This window comes from Notamacropus eugenii, chromosome 4, assembly GCF_028372415.1.
Source record: "Notamacropus eugenii isolate mMacEug1 chromosome 4, mMacEug1.pri_v2, whole genome shotgun sequence".
Classification (NCBI taxonomy): domain Eukaryota; kingdom Metazoa; phylum Chordata; class Mammalia; order Diprotodontia; family Macropodidae; genus Notamacropus; species Notamacropus eugenii.
The window spans coordinates 48,919,312-48,944,125 of NC_092875.1; the positions used below are offsets into that span (position 1 = coordinate 48,919,312).

Consider the following 24,814-nt stretch of genomic DNA (forward strand, 5'->3'; position numbering starts at 1 on the left):
GCTACTAATGGAATAAGTATAAAGCTTCTTATGGTGACTACTTTGAAAAACAGAATTCACATGGATGGTTATGTTCTCATGTGTTTTATGATAAAAGCTCTTCCCTCTACTTGATGATAATAATAATTGCTAGCATTTATATAGCACTTTGCATATGTTATCTTATTATCTTTACAACCTTATAAGGCACCTGCTATTATTGCTGCCATTTTACAGATGAGGAAACTGAGACTGAGAAAGGTTAAATGCCTTGTCTGAAGTCACACCTAGTAAATGTCTGAGGCAGGCTTCAAACTCAGATCTTTTTGACTTCAAGTCCATCAGTCTATCCACAGGGTGAAGTGACTTGCCCAGGGTCACAGCTAGTAAGTATCTGAGACTAGATTTTCAACTCAGGAAGATAATGAGTCTCTCTGACTCCAGGTCTGGTGCTTTATCCACTATGCCATCAATCTGTCCAAAATCCTCCATAAAAACCAATATTGTAGGCATAGTTGCTTCTCTCTCAACAGCGTAGTCTTTGACAAGGCATTTCATTGTGTGTGTATACATCTATTTTGTATGCATGGGTTCACAAGGGTTGTGAATATGAGAAGTAGTTTTGAGTTTTTGTTGGTACCTGAAGGGGCAATTCCTAGACTCCTGATCCCCCATGGTTTCCCAGCCCTGGGTATGAGCATGAAGACTTTATCTGATACAGGGATGGGTAGCCAAGCAGCACTTAGATAAACAGAACTCAGTGGGTCAGGAATCTTCATTCTTTATACACTGTCTAACCAACCAGAGCATCATAAATTCCTGCTGGAGTGTTAATGGGGACACCGTCATGTTGTACATTGTTTGAATCAGTTCATTTTATGGAAAACAAGGTTTTATGGGATCTGCTGGGCTCTCTCTCCATCTTTGCTCATGGGTGAGGGCATTTTTTGACTGCTTTCCTTTGTCATTTTGGTCTGAAAACTCCCATACAAAAAACACGCAGACAAAAGGAAATCATGTTTTCCACTCCTCTTCTGAATTTCCCTGCTAGGTTGTTTGACATCTAGCAAATTACCCAGTCAGAGTTTTTGTCTTAGAGTGTGTCTGAATTAATTTCCTCCACACTCTCTGCCTCACCATTCCTTATGATCTGTATTTTGCAGAGAAAAGCAGGAAAATCTCAAGCAAATGCTGTCTGGTCCTTACATTTACTTAGTCCAGTCCTGTCCAGATTTCATAGATAGGATGATATAATTTAGATTTGAAAGGGATCTGGGAGGGGAGGTACTCCAATTGTACTATCTTTCAGATGAGGAAACCAGAGCCAGAGAAAGTCACACTGTATTAAGTCTCTGAGCCATTATTTAAATCTAGATCTTTCAACTTCATTACATACTGCCCTGACATGCAAAGTGCAGAAGTACATAAAAGGTGGAAGAAAAAATATGCTGTTTTAAATAAATATAAATGCATCCTGAGCCACCTCACTGGTCTGAGGACTAATGCTTTTGGGTGTGACCAGCCCTGATCCAAATTCATTCTCTATGTCTCTGTCTTTTCCTCTTTCAATCTCTGTCTGTCCTTCTCACTTTCTGTCTTCCTTTTCTTCACCTTGTCTCTCTTTTTGTCTTCCTATGTTTCCCTATGTCTCTGTTTCCCTTTGCATCTCTGCATCTCCATCTTTTTTTTTTTTTAAATTAATTTATATTTGTTACATTTTGCGTTCTGGACTGTCTTCCTTCCTTTCTCCCCATCTCACAGTAAAGAAGGTCACCATTACACACACACACACACGCACACACACACACACACACACACACGAAACCATACTATGCATACTTCTATTTATCAGTTCTTTCTCTATGTCTCTTTGTCTCTTTTTCCTCTTTCTGTCTCTATCTCTCCCTTTGTCTCTTCTCTTTCTGTTTCCGTCTCTTCATCTCTATTTCTTTCTGTGTCTTGATCTCTCTGTCTCCCCTTTCACCTTTGTTTCTGTCTCTCTTTTACACACACACACAGACACACACACACACACACACACACACACACACACACACACACACACACACACACCACAGATTCTCGGAGTTGGAAGGGACCTCAGGGTTCATATAGGTCAACTTTTATGGGAATTCCCTCTCCAACATCCCAGATAAGTGGTCATTCATTCTCTGATTGAAGACCTCTAGTTAGGGGTGGGAGTGGGAGAAAACGGAGATTTTCCTGCTACTTCATGAAGCTAACCATTCCAGTCTGTAAATCAAAGTCATACCTAGGGTGGAGCAAGTGAGGCTTTGCTCTGGGTGTCAAAATTTAGACAATACAAAAAATTTTAAATACATATATATGTATATATATACATATATATCTTAAAAAACTGAACTTAGGATTTTTCTTAGTATCCCTAGAACTTAGCACAGTGCCTGGCACATAGTAAATACTTAATAAATGCTTGTTGATTGGTTAGCTAAAATAAGAAATGATGAATCCCTAGCCCTTTTAATAACACCCCTGAACTCCCATAATAACTCATTCCCTCCTCCCACTCAGCTGTCTCAATTATTTTTGTGTTATTAAGTATTAAATTACAAACTCGATTTGATGGCACTCTTCATGCTACTTGCCCTGGGCACCAAAGTTGCTAGTTATAGCCAAAAAATGTTTCTTCTTTATTATTCCTGTTTTTTTTTCTTTTTTCCACTTCTACTCATTGCTTTTAGTTCTGGGGTTGGCAACCCTGAGAGGGCTCTCTAAAACTGGACTAAAGATAGCTCAATATCTGCCTCAGTTTCCCAGTTGTTGTCTTATCAGGCATCTCTGTTTTTGTTTTGGTAAATGGGGAAGGAAGAGATATTTCTTAGAGACACCAGAACCCTCCTTCAAATGACTGCAATGTTTAATTTTCTCCCCCTCCCTCAACCCTCTCTGGCTTCTGTCTGTTCCCTAGGTGCTCACCGTCATGGGGATATTCCAGGCCATGTACACGTGGGACTTGAAGTCATCCATCCACACCTCTGCGGCTCTCAGGGCATTTCGCTTTGCGTAGTAATCAATGTCATTATTGTACGGTTTCTTGGTGCGCTCGATATGGGCCACACGGGAGCAGGGCAGTACCTCCATGCTGCCCCCACACTGCCAGACCTGGGGAGAGAGGATGGAGACCTGGGCTGTGAACATGGCCAGGAAACCCTGTCTCAGGTAAAGGAAGGGAGGGTGGAAATGCTTTAGTTTGTTAGCCTCCCTCCCTCCCCCCCAGTAACCACTAGAGTTGCCAGTGCCCTTGGGATTTGACTTGCTCACTAAGTACGCTTGAAGCTCACTGATTTTCTTAAAGATGTGTTATGTCACGACTAATTTGGACTTTAATAATTACTAGCCAACATAACCTAACTCAATTAATTGATAAACATTTATTAAGCACCTTCTCTGTGTTGGGTATTGTAATAGTAATGGAAATAATACAAAGACAAAAATCAAGATAGTCCCTGTCCTCAAAGAGCAGACAGGATGAACATAGATAAACACATACAAAATGTATACAAAATTCAGGGGGATATTGAGATCTAGAGAGGTTTGCCCAAGGTCACTCAAGTGGTAAGGAGTAGAAACAGAATTTGAACCTAGGACCTCGGACTTTAAATCAAGCCTCCTTTATAATACTTCGTCTCTCAGTATGTTCTGTCATTCCCAAAGTTCACATCTCACTCTCTTGACTCCCAGGTCTTCTTTGATTCAGAAAAGCCCAGGAGAGATAGAACTGCCCTGAGGAATTGGGAATCATAGCTAGAAATAACACAGGACACAACCTACCTCTCCCAGGGAGAAGTGAGAACAAGCACCAGCTCCTATTCTTAAATACTTCTTGAGTAGGAGATTCCATTTTTTTTCTAGCGTATCTATACTAATATCTTAGAATTCTGAATGTCCACCTCTGATGAGTCACTTCCCTGCTCGAAGACCTTCCATAACCTTCCATAACTCCTTGTTAAATAAATAATGAATAGATTAAATAAATAATACAATCCAGACTCATCAGGATGATATTAAAGTTGCAACAAAGGGCAATGAATTTGGAATCAGAAAACCTGTTACAAATTATCCCTACGAATGGATGTTACTATCTCTCTCTCTCACTTTGAGTTCCCTCACCTGAAGAATAAGGGCATTAGACTAGATGATAGTGACATCCCTTCCCGGTCTTAATTCAATGATTTCTATGACTCCTCTACAACCTAGCTCTACTGTACCCCAGCAGATGCAGCTTGTGCTAGCAGCTTCTTTCTGTCTCCTAAATACAATCCTTCCAGTCATCCAAACTGGATGACTCACCATTTCCCAAATTCATGTTGTGTTTTTCTATCTTTAAGGCTTTGACTCCCATGTTACTTCTTCCTAGAATCCCTGGAATCCTCATCTTTGCCTATTGAAACTCTATGCATCCTATGAAGTCCTGCTCCATTGTTCCTGCTTCCAGGGAACTTTCCCTGATTTTCTGAATTAAAAGCAAACTCTCCCTCCTTGGAATGCTATTTCTCCCTGCTCCTGTCTCAACTGTCCTTGATGTTATAGCATATTATAATTATTACATTATATTATAATTATCTATGTTTATATCTTGACACCCTTAACCAAATAGTGATGCCATGATGGCAAGATCAAGTCTTAGGGGAAAGCGCCATGGTGAACAGTGTTGGACTTAGTGTCTGAAGGAAACTGGGTTTGAGTCTCATCTATAACCTTTGTATACATACATAATTACTTATATGTTGACTACATTATATGTTGTCTTTGCTAATAATCTGTGAGCTCCTTGAAGATAGGGACTCCTTTTTTTTTTACCTTTCTTAGTATTCTCAGTGCTTAGTACCATACCTGGCACATAGTAGGCACTTAAGAAATGCTTGTTGACTGACTGATTATCTATTAAATGATAGCTCTCTGAGATCCTCCAGTCAAAACCGTATTTGAATAGGAATTCCCTCTGTAACAGATATTTACTAATAATATGTTAATCTGAACTGCATTAAAGAAAACATAGGTACCCACATTCGTTCTCTAATTCTGACACATCATTTTTTGTTGTTGTTCAGTCGTTTCAGTCCTGACTCTTTGTGACCCCATTTGGGGTTTTCTTGGCAAAGATACTAGAGTGGTTTGCCATTTCGTTCTCCAGCTCACTTTACAGATGAGGAAACTGAGGCAAACAGGATGAAGTTACTTGTTTAAGGTCACACACTTAGTATCTGAGACCAAATTTGAACTCATCCTGACTCCAGGGTCAGCATTCTACCCAATTTGCCACCTAGCTGCCTGTTAACATCATCTTTATGTAGTCCAAATCAATGAATCTTGATTGTGTGTTCAAAGGGGATATTTGTGTGTGTGTGTGTGTGTGTGTGTGTGTGTGTGTGTGTGTGTGTGTAGAAGGCACATCCTTCTAGCTGGCGGTTCTGTCAGCCCAAGAGCTCTGAATCAATAATAGCTGACATTTATGTAGTTCTCTAAAGTATAGCTCTTTCACAACAATCCCATTAACTAGGTACTACAGGTCTTATTTCCCACATTTTACAGATGAGCTACCCGAAGTTCAGAGTGATTTGCTCAGGGTCACATAGTTAATAAGTAGGTCAGGACTGGGGAAAAGATTTGAACTCATGTCTGAACAGACTTCGGGTCTATTACTCTCTCCACTACATTATTCTCCTCTTGCCTGTCTCCCTTATAGAATAAAGTTTTTTGATGTGAAAGGACAATGAATTCAGAACACAGTCTCGTTTCCGACCCAGTTCAACTAGACTGGAATTCTCCCTGCAGCCCGCAACACATTTCTCTTCTCTGCGTTATAGTTAATGACCTTGTAATTTTTTATATATTTTGATACCAGGGACCAATACATTATCTGAGTGGCAGAGTTATTTCCTTCTAAGCTCCCTGGGAGATTGATGCTTATGCAAAACGGAGAATTTAAAAGGCTCTAAAATCACAGCTTTAAGGGAAACAGTTTAACCCCTCCATAAATTCCCAGCAAACACTGGTAATAAATTTTTCCCTGATGCAACCCAGGGGGGACCCCGGCACCCAACACAGAGTAGAATAGGACAAAGGGGTGGCCTTCCTCTGTTTTAGGAAATGGATATCATACCAGGGATTCTGGCTTAAATATGGCTTTGACTAGAGGTCCCTGGATCATCAATCTAGAATCCAAAAGGACCTTAGAGACCATTAGGGGATTCTGCCACCTATCCAAAAGGCTTTGGGGTCCTTAATGCTTGGGGGCAGAGATACTGAGCAGCTGGAGTAGTTATCCTCAGGGATCTTTGGAGCTAGATTAATAGAGGGAGGACAGAATGACCTATCAAGTGAGATAATATATGTAATGGGCTTTGCAAATCTTAAAGTAATACATAAATGCTAGCTATTATTATTGTTATTATAATGAACACAATAAATTGGCCTATTACAGCTAGTTTTTCTATGATATTCTATTAGCATTATTTCCTATTATATTCTATTGATGTTCATTTTTCAATTGTGTCTGATTTTGTGACCCCATTTGGGGTTTTCTTGGTAAATATACTGGAACAGTTTGCCATTGCCTTCTCCAGCCCACTTTACAGACAGGGAAACGGAGGCAAATGGGGTGAAGTAACTGGATGCTAATGATACAAAGACAAAAAAGAAACTGTCCCTGCCCCTGGGAAGATTACATTCTAGTAAATGGACAGTAGGAGGAAGCAAGCTATAGTGAAGAGGATTTCACCAATACAGACAGCTGTTTATTGGGGAAATGACTGGGGGAGTGTTAGTGGACTCCAGTTTCAATCTGAGTCAACAATAGGATCTGACAACCAAGAAAGTCAATGAGTTCTTGGGCTATATTTAGAGAGATGAACTTTCCAAGATTAGGGAGATAAGTCTGCCCTGGTCAGACCAATATATAGAGCCTTACACTGAGTTCTAGGCACCGCATTTTAGGAAGGGTATTGGTATGTTGGAGAGTATCCAAAGAAGGGTGATCAGATTGGTGAACAGGGTTGGAGCTTAGGCAAATAAGGATAAATACAAAGAACTCGGGATGCGTAGCCTGCAGGAGAGAAGACATAGGGGAGACTGGAGAGCCAGATTCAAGTATTTGAAAGACTGTCCTAAGGATTCAGTTTGCCCTGCTCTTCTTTTGGGAAGAACAAGGAGCAAGGAGGGGATATTGCAAACAAGCAAATAGGTTTGATGAAAGGAAGAACATGGCAATTAGGGCTATCCCAAAGTCGAATGAGAGCAATAGTCTTCTCTTAATCTTTAAACCCAAGAAAAGTGACTCCTTGTCAAGCAAGTTGTCATTTTGTGTAGATTGTGTTTGGGGACAGTTTAGACTACGTACATCCAAGGTCCTCTAAACTCTGAGTTTTTACAATTCAAAGCTGAAAATTAAACAGAATTTAAACTAAAACAATACCAGTATAGTTGAAAAAGCTAATGCATATGCTTCCTAGGAGGTAGGTAGGTTTAAATTTGAGTGGCTTAAATAAAAGTGGTTTGTATTTCTGTTTGGGGGAAGTGGCACTTAATTCATTCTATCAACCTCAAAACTGGGTGTTTGAGAGTAAGATGATGAGTTGTAACATCTGACTGCCCCAAGCACTATCGAGGTATGTTATGAGACAGCCAAGTTTGAAATCCAGACACGGCTGAAAGGAAGTCCTGTTTGCGATTATAGGCACAAAGGAAGCAGCTGCTAAGGTAGTGTAGGAAGAAGAGATTTTCAGAGTCATTAGTGACAGTGTGTTTACAGCTAGGAGATGGTTGGATGGACTTCATGAGAACGGGGTTGACAAATTCGAGCTAGATTTTTACTGCAAAATCTACCACTTGCTCATCATTGTCTCTATTTATTCTCTGTGTGGCTAGTTAACTTAACATGAAAGGAAGTGTTAAAGGCAGAGGTCCTGGGTTCAAATTTTATTTCTATCTCTATTCTATTTTCTATCTCTTGTTGAATGTGGGGCAAGACAGTCAACCTCTCTGCGGTTCCTCATCTACAAAATAAAGGTGTTAGATGAAATGGCTTCTAAGGTTCTGTCTAACTCTAGAGCCATGCACTCCCTGAGGACAGGGGCTGTTATTTTCCTTTTCTTGACTCCCATGCCCAGCTATAGAGTAGCCAGACTACCCATCCAACATGTACTTGAATTTCTTAAGTTGGTTAGGTCAAGTAGTCAAAGAGTTGGAACTCTACAAGTATTCTCCTCATTGCTTTTGAGTTTATTGAATGGCTTAGGGACAGTTAGGTGGCACAGTGGATAGAGCACTGAGGTTGGAATCAGGAAGACTCCTCTTCATGAGTTCAAATCCAACTCAGACACTTACCAGTTCAGAAATATATTATAAGGAGAGACAGAACTTAATCCAGATAATGCATCTGGTATATCCTCTTGGCACAGTGGATAGAGAACTGGTCTTGAAACCAGTAAGACTCATCTTCCCGAGTTCAAATCTAGTTTCAGATACTTCCTAGTTGTATGACCCTAGGCAAGTCACTTAACCCGGTTTACCTCAGTTTCTTCCTCTGTAAAAGAAGTTGGAGAAGGCAAAGACAAACCACTTGAGTATCTTTACCAAGACAATGCCAAAATGAGGTCACAAAGAGTCAGATATGACTGAAATGACAATAACAAAGGCTAGGCATGGAGTTTCTGGGTCTGACCTTTGCCCATGCCTTGAATGCAGTCTTTCTTCACTTCCACCTTTTAGAATTCCATTCTTTTTTCAGGAAAGGGTATTTATGAAGCCTCTCCTAATTTCCCCAAGGGCTAGTGCCATCCCATAGGGGTGTCCTTGTATTGAATCACTTTGTATCTAATTTGCCTTTTTATTTATTGTTTATACATGTCTGTACGTGTCGTCTCCATTAAAATGGGCATTGTTTTCTTGTATTTAGATTGCCAGTGCCAACCACAGTGCCTGGCATATATTAGAAGCTTACTAAATGCTTTTTGATTGTTGACTAACTGGTATCAAACTCAACTTAGAAATGGATCTTGCTGCCTCATTTTGGTCTAGAAAACTGCAAATTAATGTTCTTTTCAAAAATTTGATTTTATTTATTTTGTTAAACATTTTCCAATTACATTTCAATCTGGTTCTGGCCTTTAGGCATTGGGAGAGTTTTGCAAGCCATACCCTGATATCTTCCTTTCCTCTCTCCAGAGTTTGGTGGTTTGACCCTGGGAAGTAGGACCACTTCATTTAATAAATGACAGAACTGAAGCCTAGAGAATAGAAGCATCTTGCCCAAGGTCACATGGCTAGGAAGTGGCAGAATGGAAACTGGAACTTCTGTCCTTTGTCTATAAATCTAGTGCTTTTCTCACTATATTGTAGCATCCCTTTCCTCGTGGAAGAAAGCCATGGATTTATTGGACCTCCCTCATCGACACTTCTATGTTTCTAAACCACAAGGTGATGAATTTTCAAGCTCAAGATGTTGACCATGAGGTTATTGAATCAGGGCTGTTCCAAGGACAAGAAAGATTAATTTGGAATTTTATTATTATTATTATTAAAATTCCTACAGTCACCAGATAGCTTTGATCTATGCTAAGCCCAAGGGAAATTCTAAAAGCTAAAATGAGAAGGAAAGGGGAATTCCCTAGGAGCAGATCCATGGACCCAAGTTCTCCTGTCCCCTGGTGATATGCCCTAGGGAGTCCCCCCTGTGCTGGATGGAGAGTCTATCTCCTCCCCCACCCCTGGGAGAAGCAGCAGGTTTGCCAGCCTGGAAATTGAATTTCATTATATTTCTAATTCACTGGGAAAGCCACAGGAGAAAAGTGCCTGAATTTTGCCTAAAGCTAGACGAGCCCATCCACTGTCTTAGACTCCAATCAAACCTCAGTGTTAGGTAGACATCTCCACCCTGTCTCTTCCTCCTCCCACTGAAGAACAAAAAGCTGGAAGGCCACTCCTTTTTCCTCCTAGGAACAAATTCCTACCACAAAGGGTCAAATCCATGAACTGAACTTTCCTGATGAGAAATAACCTTTGAGAATTGCTCTTGCTTCTCATGCCAGGAAAGCAATTCTTGGTCTCTGCTGGTATTGGAGGAGCAGAGGTCATACCCTAGATCTGAGAAGGTAAAGGTAGTCAGCTTGCTCTCCCTCTACCCTGGCTGATAATCCTGTTCCTCTCCCCTTGATGGAAATGATTTTATATTTATATTTTATGTGCTTTGCTTTTAGTACATGAGGGGAAGCAATGCCTAGTGAATAGAGAATCGTCCTCGAGGTCAGGAAGATTTGACTTGTGTTCCATGTCTGATACATGCTGGCTGTAGGACCCTGGGTAAGAATTTAACCTCTCCATCCTCTGCACAGCTCTCTACAATGGGAAGTGACAGAGAAGGAACTGACTGCCTCATTGGATAGGAGCTTCCTTATTTGGGAGTTCTCAATATCAGTGAAATTATAGGTGGAGTCCTTATTCTTATATTTCTTATATAAACATTTGATGTCCTTTCCCACCATCAATAGAATATGAGTTCCATGAAAGCAGGGGATGTTTCTGTTTTGTTAGTTTCTGTATCTCAATGTCTAGGACATTGTAGGTTCTGAGAATTGGAAGGTACCTTAGAGGAGATAATGAGTTGCCCTCCCTTGAAGTTCTTCAAGCAGAAGCTCATCAAAGAGGGAATTCTTCTTCGGGTGTGGGTCAGACCAGCTGGCCACTGAGGTCCTCTCCAATTCTGAGATTCTGTGATAATAAGCTACAGAGTCTAGAAAGATGTGGGGAGACCAAAGAGTCCCCATTTGTCACCATGTGGGTTCTCGCTCTAGCAGGGAAACTTGGTAACATCTGGAGAGGCTAAGCATGATGTACACTCTACAAAAGGCTCCATACACTGAGAAACAAGTGCCTATGAAAACTGTAATCAGTCAATGGCTGAAGGAATGAAGTCAGTTATTAAGTACCTAATATTTGTCAAGTACAGAGCTAGGTACTGGAGTCACAAATACAAAACTGAGATAATTCCTGCCTTCAAAGAAATTATATTCTCATAGGAGAAATCACATATGTCAGAGGGAGCAGGGTCACTTTGAACTGAGGAACTGAATGAATGAAGTAACATTTATTGAGCATCAACTGTATGCCAAGACAGGGCTAAGTACTATAGATACACATACAAAAGTGAGACAATTCTTGCCTATAGGAAGTTTATAGGCTAATAAGGAAAGACAGGGCAGCTAGATGGCAAAGTGTAATGGCCTGGAAGTCAAGAAGACTCATTTTCCTGAATTCAAATCTGACCTCAGACACTTACTAGATATGTGACCCTGGGCAAGTAACTTCACCCTGTTTGCCTCAATTTCCTCTTCCTTCAACTGAGTTGCAGAAGGAAAATGATATACCATTCCAGTATCTTTGCCAAGAAAACCCCAAAATGAGGTCACAAAGGTTGAATGCTGAACCACAAAATGAAGGACAATATGTATCATATAATACAGTATTGCTGGAAGTGCACTTTAACCTGGGGAGTCACAGAGGTGGATAGTTGGTGATTTTAAATTCCTTCTATGTGCTAGGCACTATACTAGGCATTGTGAATATAAAGATAAAAGTTAGACAACTTTCCTTTTAGATTGTAAGCGTCTTGAGGGCAGGGACTATCTTTTCCTTCCTTTTGTATCCCCATTGCTGAGTATAGTAGCTGGTACATGGTAGACACTTAGTACATGTTTATTGTCTGATTGATAGTAGGAGGATACCCAGATGTCTAGGGAATCAAAGATGAATATGGATGGATTCGTAATGGCTGTCAATTATTCCATCCTTTCTAGGAGAAATGGGTAGTTTTCCTTTGATTATTCAGAGCAACAGGAAGGGTAGAGGCAGATTAGGGGAAGAGACACATTGGAATGGCAGGACAGATGGCAAGATGCCCCACCAAGTCCTGGACTCCTGATGAGTGGCTGGATGCCATATGAAGCACGGTTCAAGACTGGCTAAATATAGTTGTTCAGGTGAATTTTGTTTGCTCTCCCCTGTGAAGACCATTGAGCCCCAGGGCAGCTAAGCAGAAATACAGACTCCTGGAGCAGGGCAGCCTTGGACATATTTAACTTTAGAGGCAGTGAAACTTCTGCTGAATGTTATGGGGAATAGTGGATTGGTGGGTGGTGGGAGGCCAAGGGCTGAATATGCCACCTACTTCCTGAGACTTGGGAAATTCATTGCCTACAGTCACTCTCCCTACACCACGACTTAAGAGCAGCAGCAGGAAAGCAGGCTCTGCTGACATTATGAATCTGCCAGGTCCCTGATAGCCAGGCAGGCAAGCTTTGTCTGGGCTCAAGTGTCCAAGGCTGTCTCCAAGTGGACGGCATCATTTTTGGGGTCAGGATACTTGCAAGAGGCAGAGAGGGCCAGGGCAATGGATGCTATTTCTGGCTCCCTCTGCCTAAATCCCAGAGTTTCTGGCCCAAGGCTGTGAACTCGTTTGTCATGTTCCCTGGCATCTCAGGATCTGCTCTAGGGCTCTGCCTGCAGCTTGCTGCCCCAGCCCTACGGAAATTTAGAGGCGATTGGGTTGCCCGGCAGGAATGAGGCTACTTCATTTCAACATGGTTCTTGTGTCAGGTGGACCAGCTGTAAAGATTGATTGCTGGGTTTGACCTGACTCACCAACTCGCATCATTTTTCTGCTATGAAAAATAACATGGTTGAACAGAACAGGGAGGAGGGAAGAGCTGCAGGTTTTATGAGAGCAGGTTCTTGGGGGTGACTGCCAGGCATCCTACACAATGCTGATTCTAACCATTCTGGCTGTTAGCCAGAAAAGGGAATAAACATTTGTTTAGTTGTTTCAGTTGTGTCTGACTCTTTGTGATCCCATTTGGGGTTTTCTTGGTAGAGATACTGGAGTGGCTTGCCATTTCCTTCTCTAGCTCATTTTACAGATGAAGAAACTGAGGCAAACAGTGTTAAGGGTCTTGTCTAGGGTCACACAGCTAGTGTATGAGGTTGGATTTGAACTCAGGTTTTCCTGATTCCAAGCCTGGTACTGTATGCCCTATGGCACCATTTAGCCTTTAAAAATGTTAGTTGACTGATTGATTATTCAAGGACTGACTAATTGAAGAAGTACTCTTATTATGAGGTCTTGAGAGTACTTCATTTTGAACCCTTGTAAGTGGGATCAACAGAATCATGAAATTTCCAAATTATTATGTGCTACAGGAACCATCTAGCAGGACTTGTATCTGATCAAGAGTCCCCTTTAAACATCACTTACAAGAGAAGCATCAAATACAAGGCCTGTTAGAATCAGGTTAAAATGAAACTGGGTAAAAAATTAACAAAATAAATGGAAATACAACATAGATAATGTTAATATGTGGTTTTCTAAGTTAAAATGCCGACACAGGGATCCTAATATATGGTTCAGTGGCTTCTTTTTGTATTTGAGTTTGACACCACTGATTCAACTTCTGTCTGAATCCTTCTAGGGAAGGGAAACTCTCTCCCTCTGGAGGCAAACCCATTACACTTGTGATTAGCTCTAATGATGAGGAAGTTTTTCCTTATGTCAAGATTAAGTCTCACTCTTTGTAAATTCTTTCCACTGCTCCTAGTCCTGTCCTTTAGGGGTCAAGCAGTCCAAAGCTAGGTGGGCAAATACATGGTGCCATAGTGTATAAAGTGCCAGTCCTGGAGTCAGGAAGACTCATTTTCCTGAGTTCAAATCTGGCCTCAGATACTTACTAGCTGTATAGCCCTGGGCAAGTTACTTAACCCTGTTTGTTTCAGTTTCCTTATCTGTAAAATGAACTGGAGAAAGAAATGACAAACCACTTCAGTATATCTGCCAAGAAAACCCAAATGGGGTCACAGACATTCAGATATGACTGAAATGAATGAACAACAAAGAGATATAGTTAGGACAAGTATTAAAATCCACAGCTAGGGGCAGAGAATTTTGAACTTATGATTTCATTTGTGCAGGGAACTCCCTCTACCAATACAGATCAGCAGCTGTTCTTAGGTTAAGTAACTTGCCTAGGGTCATACACACAGTACGCTTCAGCATTGGGTATTGAACCCAGGTCTCTACCTCCTCACCTGTACCTCTTAATTTCTCTGACTTCCATTAAGACTTGGTTCAACTCCTACTTATACAGAATGGCTTTCATGTTTCCCTTGTTGGTTATACCATTTCCTCTTAAAAATGCCTTCTCTCTATTTTGTATACAGTTTGTTACATACCCAGTTGTTTACATGTCATCTCTCCCATTGGAATCCAAGCTTCTTCAGGGCAGAAACCATATTTTGGCTCATTTTTTTGTATCCCCAGATCTTAGCACAGTGCCTTGCAAGCTGAGTCATAACCAGCAAGCATTTATTAAATTTTTAAATTTTATTTATGTATATTAATATATTATATATAATTTATTTATAATATAATACAAGATACTATATTATATTATTTATTAACCCCCTACTACATTGTAGGTTTCCTGGGGATACAAAAAAAGACCCCCCTCCCCAAAAGGTTTCTGCTCTCAAGGTATTCATAGAGCAATGGCACATGGTAAACACTCAATAAACGCTCATTGACTTGGCTTCCTCAATCTGAGTCTGTCTATCCACCATGCTCTGGTGCCTCTCTGTCCTTCTCTTACAATTTAGAAAAACAAGGATCAGAGAGATGAACTAACTTGTTCAAAGCGACTCAGCTTAGGACAGAGGCAGGGTCTCAAGACTCCAAGTGCACCTCTCTTTCCATTATAGCACGCTGCTTTTCAAGATGGTGGTTATTAGTCAATTGACTTTGATTACCCTAAGGGTTGGCTGGCCTGATGTTGACTGACAATCTTACTAACCAGCGTGACAACAGACATAGAAATTTGCCTTCTCTTCTACCCTCCGCTGATTCAACACAACAAATCCTCTTGACAGTAACCTGATGAAGCCCAGATTCTCCTCAGCCTTGGAAATAAGAACATTCCTGAATCCTCCAATGGTTGTTGTATGTCTTCTTTGCCATGTCATAAGAATAACAGTTGATATTTCCACAGGGCTTTAAGGCTGATAAAGTGCTTTCTTTAATAATGTTCTGTGAGATATATGACATAAATTTTAGTAGTCCCATATTACAGATGAGGGAACTGAGGCCAAAGTAGGTTAATTGACTTGCCAATGGTCCCTCAGCTAGTATAGATTTAGAGCTGGAAGGGACCTTAGAGACCACTGAGTCTAACACTTTCATTTAACAGATGAGGAAATTAAGGCACAGTGAGGATAAAAATGACTTTCCGGGGGCAAATATTAAAGTTGACACTCAAACATGGGTCTCCTGATTCCATATCAGGTACTCTGTTCATCATGCATCTTTGCATCATTAGTATGGGAGTAGAGTGGAGTTCTAGCCAGGATTGAGTATCTTCAAATAAGCTGTTTCTGGCATGCGCATAACCCTGGTGGTCACAAAGATGCAGTTAGAATCTTTTCCTTGTATTTTTGATTTACATCATTTTGACAGAAATATGTGTGTGAGGAGTCCAAATCTGTAGAACATAGCATATATTTTCATTTTTTTCCTGTTTTTTATTCTTTCTTTTAAAAATCCTTTATTATCTGAGATGTCTCTCTAGGAGGGTGGGAAGGAAGGATATAGGAGGAAATTTAGTTGATATAAAACCAAAACATTTAAATGAAATAGATTTAAAATAAAAGAAATACTCTTTGCCCTCAAGAAGCTTATACTCTTCTGGTGAGGGACAGCTTCAATCCATTCTCTACGTTACAGGTTCTCAAACTTATTTGGCCCTTTTCAAAAAAAACCAATCCATAATTCAGTACATCCCTGGAAATCTACTTTCCTTCAGCATTTAATTTTTTTGAACTTTGCATCATTTCAAAAAATATAATATAATATATATTTTAAATGATACATCTTAAATTTAACAATTTATTGTAAATTTATGGGTTTTCCTGCACTGAAATTTTGATGAATCGTGTAGCCACATAGTTTATCAATATAACCATATATTGTAAAGAAGTCATTACATGCACATATTCCTGCTAGTGCATGCTGGACTTCCCAGTAATGCTTGCCTGCCAACATTTGCTTGTTAAGACCTGTCAGTGGATTTGACCACTGATTGGTTATAACTTTGCATTCTGTGTGTTTACTTGGAAAATAATGTCATCATTATGATTTTTGCTCTGTTATACAACAGATGAAATGCAAGAAAGATTTTTCAAAATTTTCTTCTCTTCTTTCCTTTTACTTCCACTCCCCTTGTATTTTTATTCAACACCTCGCAATTGCACCCGAGGCTCCTACCGCTTCCCTGGATTATTCCAGGGTTCCCCAGCGGGCAGTATCACCCACTTTGGGAACCTCTGCATAGCTGTTGAATTGAAATTATGCTCTCTGGAATATCCTCCAGATCTCCTCCCTTCTTCCCTTTAAGAACTTAAAAGCTAGACTGAGGAGAAAATGTACCATTCTCACTCTTTACTAGACTGGAACTATGGGATAGCCCCCCCTCTGAAACTGTCACGTCTGGATGACAGGATCTTTAATTTTTCTGAATTGCTTCCCTTTTTAAAAAATATCTTTGTTTCAAGGGATAACTCTCTGAGTAAGACAATGAGGAAGGGGGATATTTTTGGAAATGAAGGCATTATAAAAATTTTGATCCTTTTTAGAAAACTTGGCTGAGGAGCTTGGACCCTAGAGGTCCATAAAGTATCCATTTTCTCATGTCATGGGATGATAAACAGACCCAGTACACCCACTCTGGGCTGTGAAAAAGAAACAGATGAGAAACTGATGATATAAGAGCAATTTGGCCTGTCCAGATGCTAGTTTGGGGAAAATCTTGGATTTAGTTTGACCAGCAAAGACAGTAGAAGGTATCCACACAGTGACTCAGAACCAGATCTACAGATAGACAATGAAGAGAGCCACTTAGAGTGCACAGGGGTGTGTTTGTGTGGGAGTGGTGTAGCCTGGCTTCATGAAGACCCCAGTTCAAGCTTTTCTCTGACATATAGTCTGCATGGTCCTGATGAAGTCATTTAATATCTCTTTGCACGGGACACTTCTCTCAAACTACAAATTACTGACAAGCTGCCAGTCTGCATTGGCAAAGGGAGTTTCACTGATGAAATCACAGGTCAAGGACAAAAGCATAAATACTCAGTTTTAATGTCAGATGATCCCCCTTTCTCTAGGGTTACATAAAGTTTTATACAAAGATGATAGTCACACATTGGAGACATGATTTTCACTCTTTTCTTTTGTAACTAAATTTCCTTTTTATTATGAATGTAAACACAACCAAACATTTCCACATATTAAAAGAGTAAGAAAGAGAATCATGTAAGAAACTGGAAACTTCTATTACAGGAGAAAGCATCTGTAGTGTCTTCTACTTCCTCTTCCCTCACTGTCTTCTAAACTCTCTGCCAACTAGCTTCATTAATCTGCTGATATTGCTCTCTCCAAGGTTAGCAATGATCTTTTTAATTGTCAAATTGAATAGCCTTTCTCAAGCTCTATTATTCTTGACCTCTCTGCAGTTTTTGACACAGTCAATCACTGTTTTCTGGATATTTTTCCCCTTTCTGACACTGCTCTCTTTTAGATTTCCTTCTATCTACCCAATGGCCCCTTCTCACTCTCCTTTGTTAGATCTTCATTCAAATCATGCCTATTATCTGCCAGTCTCTCCTAAGATTCTATGTATGGCTCTCCTTTTATTTCTCTATACAATCATACTTGGTGACCCTATCAGCTCAAATAGCTTCAATTATTGTTTTCATGTGGATGTTTCAGATCTATTTATCCAGTTCTAGTGTTTTCTTCTGACTTCTAGTCTTGTATCATCAGCTGTCTATTGAATTTTTAAAATTAGTTGTCTTGTAGACACCTCACACTGGATGTGTGAACTCATTATTTCTGAACTCATTATCTTTTTCCCCAAACCTTTCTTTTTTTTCAACTTTCCTATTGCTATTGATGGCACTATCATCATCCCAGTCACCCAGACTCAAAACCTTGTTATCCTTTACCCCTCACTCACATTCATCCTCTTCCTGTCATCCAATAAGATATTAAGTCTTGTTGTTTCTACATCTCTTGGATGCATTTCATTCTCTATCCTCTGACATTCTTACCACATTGGAGCAGTCCTCATCACGTCATGCCTATGGGTTGGCCTCCCTGCCTCAAGCCTCTCCTCACTCCAGTTCATCCTTCACTCAGTTAATAACATGATCTTCCAAAAGCTCAAGCCTGGGGTGGAGCCAAAATGGTAGAGAAAAGTTCTCTACAATTTCCCCTGAAACAACTTTAAATCATGCCTCAAAATGAATTCTGGAGTGACAGAACCCACAAAATGATGGGGTGAAGCAATTTTCCAGACCAAGGTAACTTAGGAGAACTGAAAGAAAGGTCTATTTCACTCAGGTAAAAGGGTAGAACAGCTCAGCACAGGTGGTGTCTGGGCAAGCCAATGGGAAGTTCCAAACTCCAGCATAGATCAACAAGTGAGGCTTCACATTCTGGCTCATCAGGACAGGTACACAGCAGATCAGTTGCGAGGTCTCTAATCCTAATGCAGCAGGCTAGTGGTCAGGCCTGGCAAGTCTGAAGTCCCTGGCATAACCTTCTAGAAGAGACTAGGTGACTCCAACACAGCTGCAAACTGCACAGAAAACCCGTGATCAGCTTCCTTACCCCCAATGCAAGAAGCTGGAGACAGTGCTTTCTGTGCCCCATGAATAGAACTCAACTTTAAAAGTTGTGAAATAGACTGGAAAATGAACAAAAGACAAAAAAAGAGCCCTGACTATGGAAAGCTACTACAATGACAGGGAAGATCAGAACACAAACTCAGAAGAGGATAACATCAGAATACCTACATGTTAAACATTAAAGAAAAATATCAATTGGTGTCAAGCCCCCAAAGTTCTCTTGAAAGAGCTCAAAAAGAATTTTGAAAATCAAGTAAGAGAGATAGAAGAAAAATTGGGAAAAGAAATGAGAGTGATGCAAGAGAATAATGAAAAAAAAAGAGTCAAAAGCTTAGAAAAAGAAAACAACTCCTTAAAAAGTAGAATTGGCCAAATGAAAAAAGAGGTACAAAAACCTACTGAAGAAATCAAGTCTTTAAAAAAGCATAATGGCTAAATGAAAAAAGAGGTACAAAAGCTAACTGAAGAAAATAATTCCTTAAAAATTAGAATTAGGCTAGTGGAAATTAATGACTCTATGAGACTTCAAGAATATATAAAACAAAATCAAAAGAATAAAAACAGAAGAAAATGTAAAATATTTCATTGGAAAAACAACTGACCTAGAAAATAGACCCAGGAGAGATAATTTAAGAATTATTATACTATCTGAAAGCCATGATCAAAAGAAGAGACTTGACAGCATTTCTCAAGAAATGTCAAGGAAAATTGCCCTTATATACTAGAACCAGAGGATAAAATAGTAATCAAAAGGTTGGTTACTTCCTAAAAGAGTTTCCAAATGAAAATTTCCCAGAATATTATAGCTAAATTCCAGAACTCTCAGGTTAAGGAGAAAATACTGCAAGCAGCCGGAAAGAAACAGTTCAAATATTGAGAAGTCACAGTCAGCATTTCATAGCACTTCTTCATTAAAGGATCAGAGGGTATGGAACATGATATTCCAGAAGGTAAAGGAAGGTGGAATATAACCAAGAATCAATTACTTAGCAAAACTGAGTATAATCTTTCAAGGGAAAAAAAGTGTCTATTCAATGAAATAGGGGACTTTCAAACATTTCTGAGGAAAAGACCAAAATTACACAGACAATTTGATTTTCTAATACAAGACTCAAAAGAAGCATAAAAATGTAAATGGGAAAGAAAAAAAGAACATTATTCAATAAGATTAAGCTGTTTACATCCCTACAGGGGAAGTTGATTCTTGTCACTCTTAAGAACTGTATCTTCATTAGGGCAGTTAGAAGGAGTACACATAGATATAGTGCAAGGATAAGTTGACTTTGATGGGATGATATAAGAAAAATTAAGGGGTAAGAAAGAGGATTGCACTGGGAAAAGAGGTAAAGGTGAGGCAAAATGGAATAAATTATATTACATGAAGAGATGCAAAAGACATATTACAGTGAAGGGTAAGAAGGGAGGGAAGGTAAGCATTGCTTGGACCTTATTATCATCATATTTGGCTCAAAGAGAGAAGAACATATACACTTAGTTGGGTATAGAAATCTCCTATCTTGTAGGGAAACAGGAAGGGAGGAGAACAAGAAAAGATGAGGATTGTAGAAGGGAGGGCAAATTGAGGGAGGTGGTGGGCACAGAAGCATGAATCTGACCATGTCAAGCCCCTTCCCTCATCCAGTCCACTTTTGTGCCTCCTTATTACCTCCAATGTCAAATATAAAGTCTTCTGGATTTCAAATCTCTTCAGAACCTGGTCTCTTTCCACCTTTCTAGTTTTATGCCTTCCTTATTTCCTTCTAAGTATTCTTAATTCCAGTGACACCACTTCCTTTCTGTTTCTCATTCACAGTACTCCATCTCCCAACTCTGACTGTTTTCTTTGGCTGTCCCCCATGTCTTGAATTCTTTCCCTCTTCATCTCTATCTCATGGCGTCTCTGGTTTCCTTCAAGTTTTAGCTAAAGCCCCATCTTCTGAAATAAACCTTTCCCAGTCTTCCTTAATCATAGTGCCGTCTTCCTAAGACTAGCCCCAGTCTATCCTCTTTATATCTTGTTTGTACACAATTTTTTTGCATGTTATTTCCCCAATTAGATTGTGAGCTCCTTTAGAGCAGGGACTATTTTTTGCCTTTCTTTTTATCCTCTGGGCTAAGAATAGTTCCTAGAAGATTGTAAGCATTTCATAAATCTTTGTTGACTGACTTAAACTCGCTATGACCCAGTTTCCTCATCCATAAAATGAAGGAAATAGATTTCTTTGTTCCCTTCTAGCTCAGTCTATGATTCCACATATAATTATGTATTTTTACCAGTAGAATATAAGTTCCCTGAGGTCAAAGATTTTTACTTTTATGTATTCCTCTCTAGAGCTTGCAACATAGTAGATGCTTAGTGAATGTTTATTGTTTAGTTGCTTATCCCTGGCCCAACATTAGTGGATATCCGAGGTAGAATTTTCAAGCTCAATATTCGATATATTATGCAGTGATACACTGCTTCTCAGAGAATGCTCTTGAATGAAAACTCCACATCTCTGATATGCCCTCTTTCTCCTTCCTCTTTCCTGTCTTGTATTCTGTGGCTGCTGCCAGGGTGATCTGAGAGCTGGCTTTCTGGGGCCATTTGAAATAGGATATACAGTAAAAGCAATTACTGAGGGGTGTCTGCCTCTACCCATCACCTGTAGAGAGATTTGGAAAAATGTGCCTGTACATCATTTTTATGAAGGCACTTTTCTGGACTCTCAGTTCCTTTAATTTTGCCCCGGGGCATCCCTGCTACAAGGAACAAGGAATTCAATCCTCTTGTCCATCTGTCCCCTGGCTTTGCCATGATCTCGCTCCATCTTCTCTTGCCAGAGGCCTATCACTTGAGAAGTGATAGCACCACAGAGTAAAGATGAAGTCAACAAGTAGCCCAGGACTCTGGGGAGCCTTTGTCAGCATGTGGTTCATTGTCCCCAAGTTCAGTATTATAGAAGTATGTGACTGCCCCCACCCTACTGGCTTTGGTTTCTGACATGTAGGCCAAATGACCTCATGTCAAGGATAAAATCATTTTTCAGTTGAGTCTGACTCTTCATGACCTGATTTGGGTTTTTCTTTGCAAAGACACTGGAGGTTTTTGTCATTTTTTTCCTCCAGATCATTTTATAGACGAGGAAACTGAGGCAAACAGGGTTAAGTGACTTGCCCAGGGTCACACAGCTAGTAAGTGCCTGAGGCCAGATTTGAACCCAGGAAGAAGAATCTTGTGACCTCAGACTTGTGCTCTATCCACTGCTCCACCTAGCTGAACTTGTCAAAGACAGTATAGAAACAATTCCTGTTCAGGCATAAGCATGACTGGATGATATTTGAGCTCTTTGCCAAGTATGAGATCCTGTGATTTCCTATGTTCATAGCATTTTGTTAGTATGTCAAGAACTTATGGTCTTATCAATAAGAAACTCCCACTATCAGCTCACATTACAACTCACCTAAGTTAGAAAGTTGCCGAGGATAAAAATCTTTTTCATGGCTACACACAGTTGGGAAGCAATAGAAATAGATTCAAACACACGTATTCTTGATTCCAAGTCTAACAGTCTAGCTATGGGACCCAACGCAAGAAAATTAGCTTCTCTTGGTCTCAATTCCTCTTCTGTAAAATGGGGAAGCGTTAGATCAAGCTCCCCCTACCTCTAAATCTATGACACTATGGTCCATTATGCCATACTGATTCTCTTTTTTTGACCTAATAACCTCTCACTCTCATTCATTCTTTCTCTCATTCATTCCCTTTCTCTCTCCCTTTCTTCCCCGCCCCCACACAATGTTGGTCCCCCAAAATGTATTCTCAAGTATTAGTCCCTGTGATTTTTTATTTTCTCTCTAAACTCCATACTTTATCCCATCTCCTAAAAGTGAAGACAACCTTTTCCATTCTTCCAAGGTCACCACAAATATTTGCCTCCCTCAGGAAACCATCTAAGAACAAAGTGATGATATTTGGTTCTGTAACATGTGGGTATTATGTCATTACTATGACTACTACTAGCTATCTACTAGCTAGCTGGTTAGTTTTTATGTAGCATCCTAAATATTATCTCATTTGAGACTCATAACAACCCTGGGATGAAGGTGCTATTATTATATCCACTTTTACAGATGTAGAAACTGAGGTAGCAGAAGTTAAATGACTTTTCCAAGATGTTACAGCTATGAAGTGTCTGAGGTTGGATTGGAACTGAAGTTTTCCTGACTCCTGAGTCCAGTACTCTATCCACTGTGCCACCTACCTACAGAATGACAGATGTCGCTTGACTTTCTGCCCCCCCTCCATCTGTCCTTCTGACTGCAATACTTAAATATGAGTCACTCACTGTTCTCTCTGTTTTGTTCCTCTGGACTGTAAACAACTTTTCACTTCACACAGGAGATGATTTATCTTCAATAAAATGTATTCTAGGAGGCAAAATTTGAGGTCCTCTGAAACTAAGAACTATAAGACAGGATAGGGATTTTCACAGAATGCAAGAGCCTATGTTAGAAGTTAGAAATCATCCAATCCACACTTTTTATTGTTGCTCAGGCATTTTTCATTGTGTCCAACTCTTTATGACCCAGTTTTGGGTTTTTTTGGCAGAGATACTGAAGTGGTTTGCCATTTCCTTCTTCAGCTCATTTTGTAGATGAGAAAACTGAGGCAAACAGAGTTAAGTGACTTGCCCAGGGTCACACAACTAATAAATATCTGAGGTCAGATTTGAACTCAGGAAGATAAAGCTCTCAGACTCCAGGTCTGGCACTCTATTCACTGAGCCATTTAGTTGCCCATTCTTTATTTTACTGAAGATAAAACTAACTTCAGAGAGGAAAAGTGACTTCCCCAGGTCACATGACTAGTAAGTGGTAGATCTGAGACTTGAATTCGGGATTTTGGAGTTCAACATCAATCATCCCTCTTCTACACCATACTGCTGTAATTTTTTTTTGGGGGGGGGGGGAAGAGTAGAAATGTGTTTCAGAATAGGACACAAATAGGAGACAGTCATTGAAATTTTCCTTGTTACAGGGGTATACAGTAGAAAGAGCTTTTATTCTGAAGTCAGAAGGCCTGGTTCAATTCCCACCTCTAATAGTGATTACTTGATGATTAGCCCTTATTGGGCCAAGGTGGGTTCTGGCCTCTAGCCTTCAATTCCTTCTTGGAAAATTAATTTTGAGGACACAGGGAGAAACAACAGGGGTTTCTGCTACTTAGTAAGGTTGGTGGATCAAGAGTAAGGGTCTCTGAAGAAAATGTCTTCATGATGAAGGTGATCTGACTTTTCTAAGACATGAAGGTATCTGTGTTCTCTAGCCTTGGCACAAACTATTCTCCAAGCTGTCTCTCATAAATAGAATGCTTTGCCTCCCTTACTTCTGCTCCCTACATGCCCAAATGTCAGTGGTGAGGACAATGTTTAGTGGCTGCTTTGGTTATTGGAAAGCCCCAGGCTTGGAAATTCAGCATCCCTCAGTCAGTTAGAGTCTCTCAGGGTCTTAGATTCCAGAACATCAGAAGTAGAAGAGGCGTTAGAGGTCATTTAGTAGAAGTTCCTTATTGAGTAGATGGAGAAATGGAGGCCCAGAAAGGTTAATGACCTGCCCTCTAGTTATACAGCTTATAAGTCGCTGAGTGGAGACCCTGGTCTTTTGAGTCCAAGTCCAACGTGATTCTAATCACACCTCATTGCCTTTGCTACATCTGAGACAGACATTGACATTATCTCTTCAGCTTATCCACTGTAGGGAGGTATCACAGGTAGCATGGAATAGTGGATAGAGGGTTGGTTTTTGGAAGAGGACTGGATTCAAGTTCTTCCATGTGACAGTAACCAAGCCATTGGACCTCTCAAGGTCCCAGGAAACTCTACAAAACAAAGTTGTAGATAAGTTGCCAATCTGTATCAGTGAAGGAAATGTCTACATCAGGGAGGTCCAGACAACAGAATATAGGACTGGACAAAAAACAAGAGCTAAAATGCATATTAGATATGACAGATTCCAACCCCCTTTTTACTAATGCAGCAACTGAGACCTAGAGAGGAAAGTGACTTGCTCAAAGTCAAATAGGTAGCCAGTAGCT

At 40.1% G+C, this 24,814-nt stretch overlaps 1 protein-coding gene across 1 annotated transcript in view; it reads right to left on the reverse strand.

Moving 5' to 3' along the window:
• The window catches only part of GALNT9 (polypeptide N-acetylgalactosaminyltransferase 9), a 271,939-nt gene that overhangs the window by 27,625 nt on the left and 219,500 nt on the right, over positions 1-24,814 (reverse strand). The window contains exon 7 of the mRNA XM_072600789.1: positions 2,935-3,120. Within this exon, the coding sequence (XP_072456890.1) occupies positions 2,935-3,120 (186 nt within the window). The remainder of the gene's footprint in view (positions 1-2,934; positions 3,121-24,814) is intronic.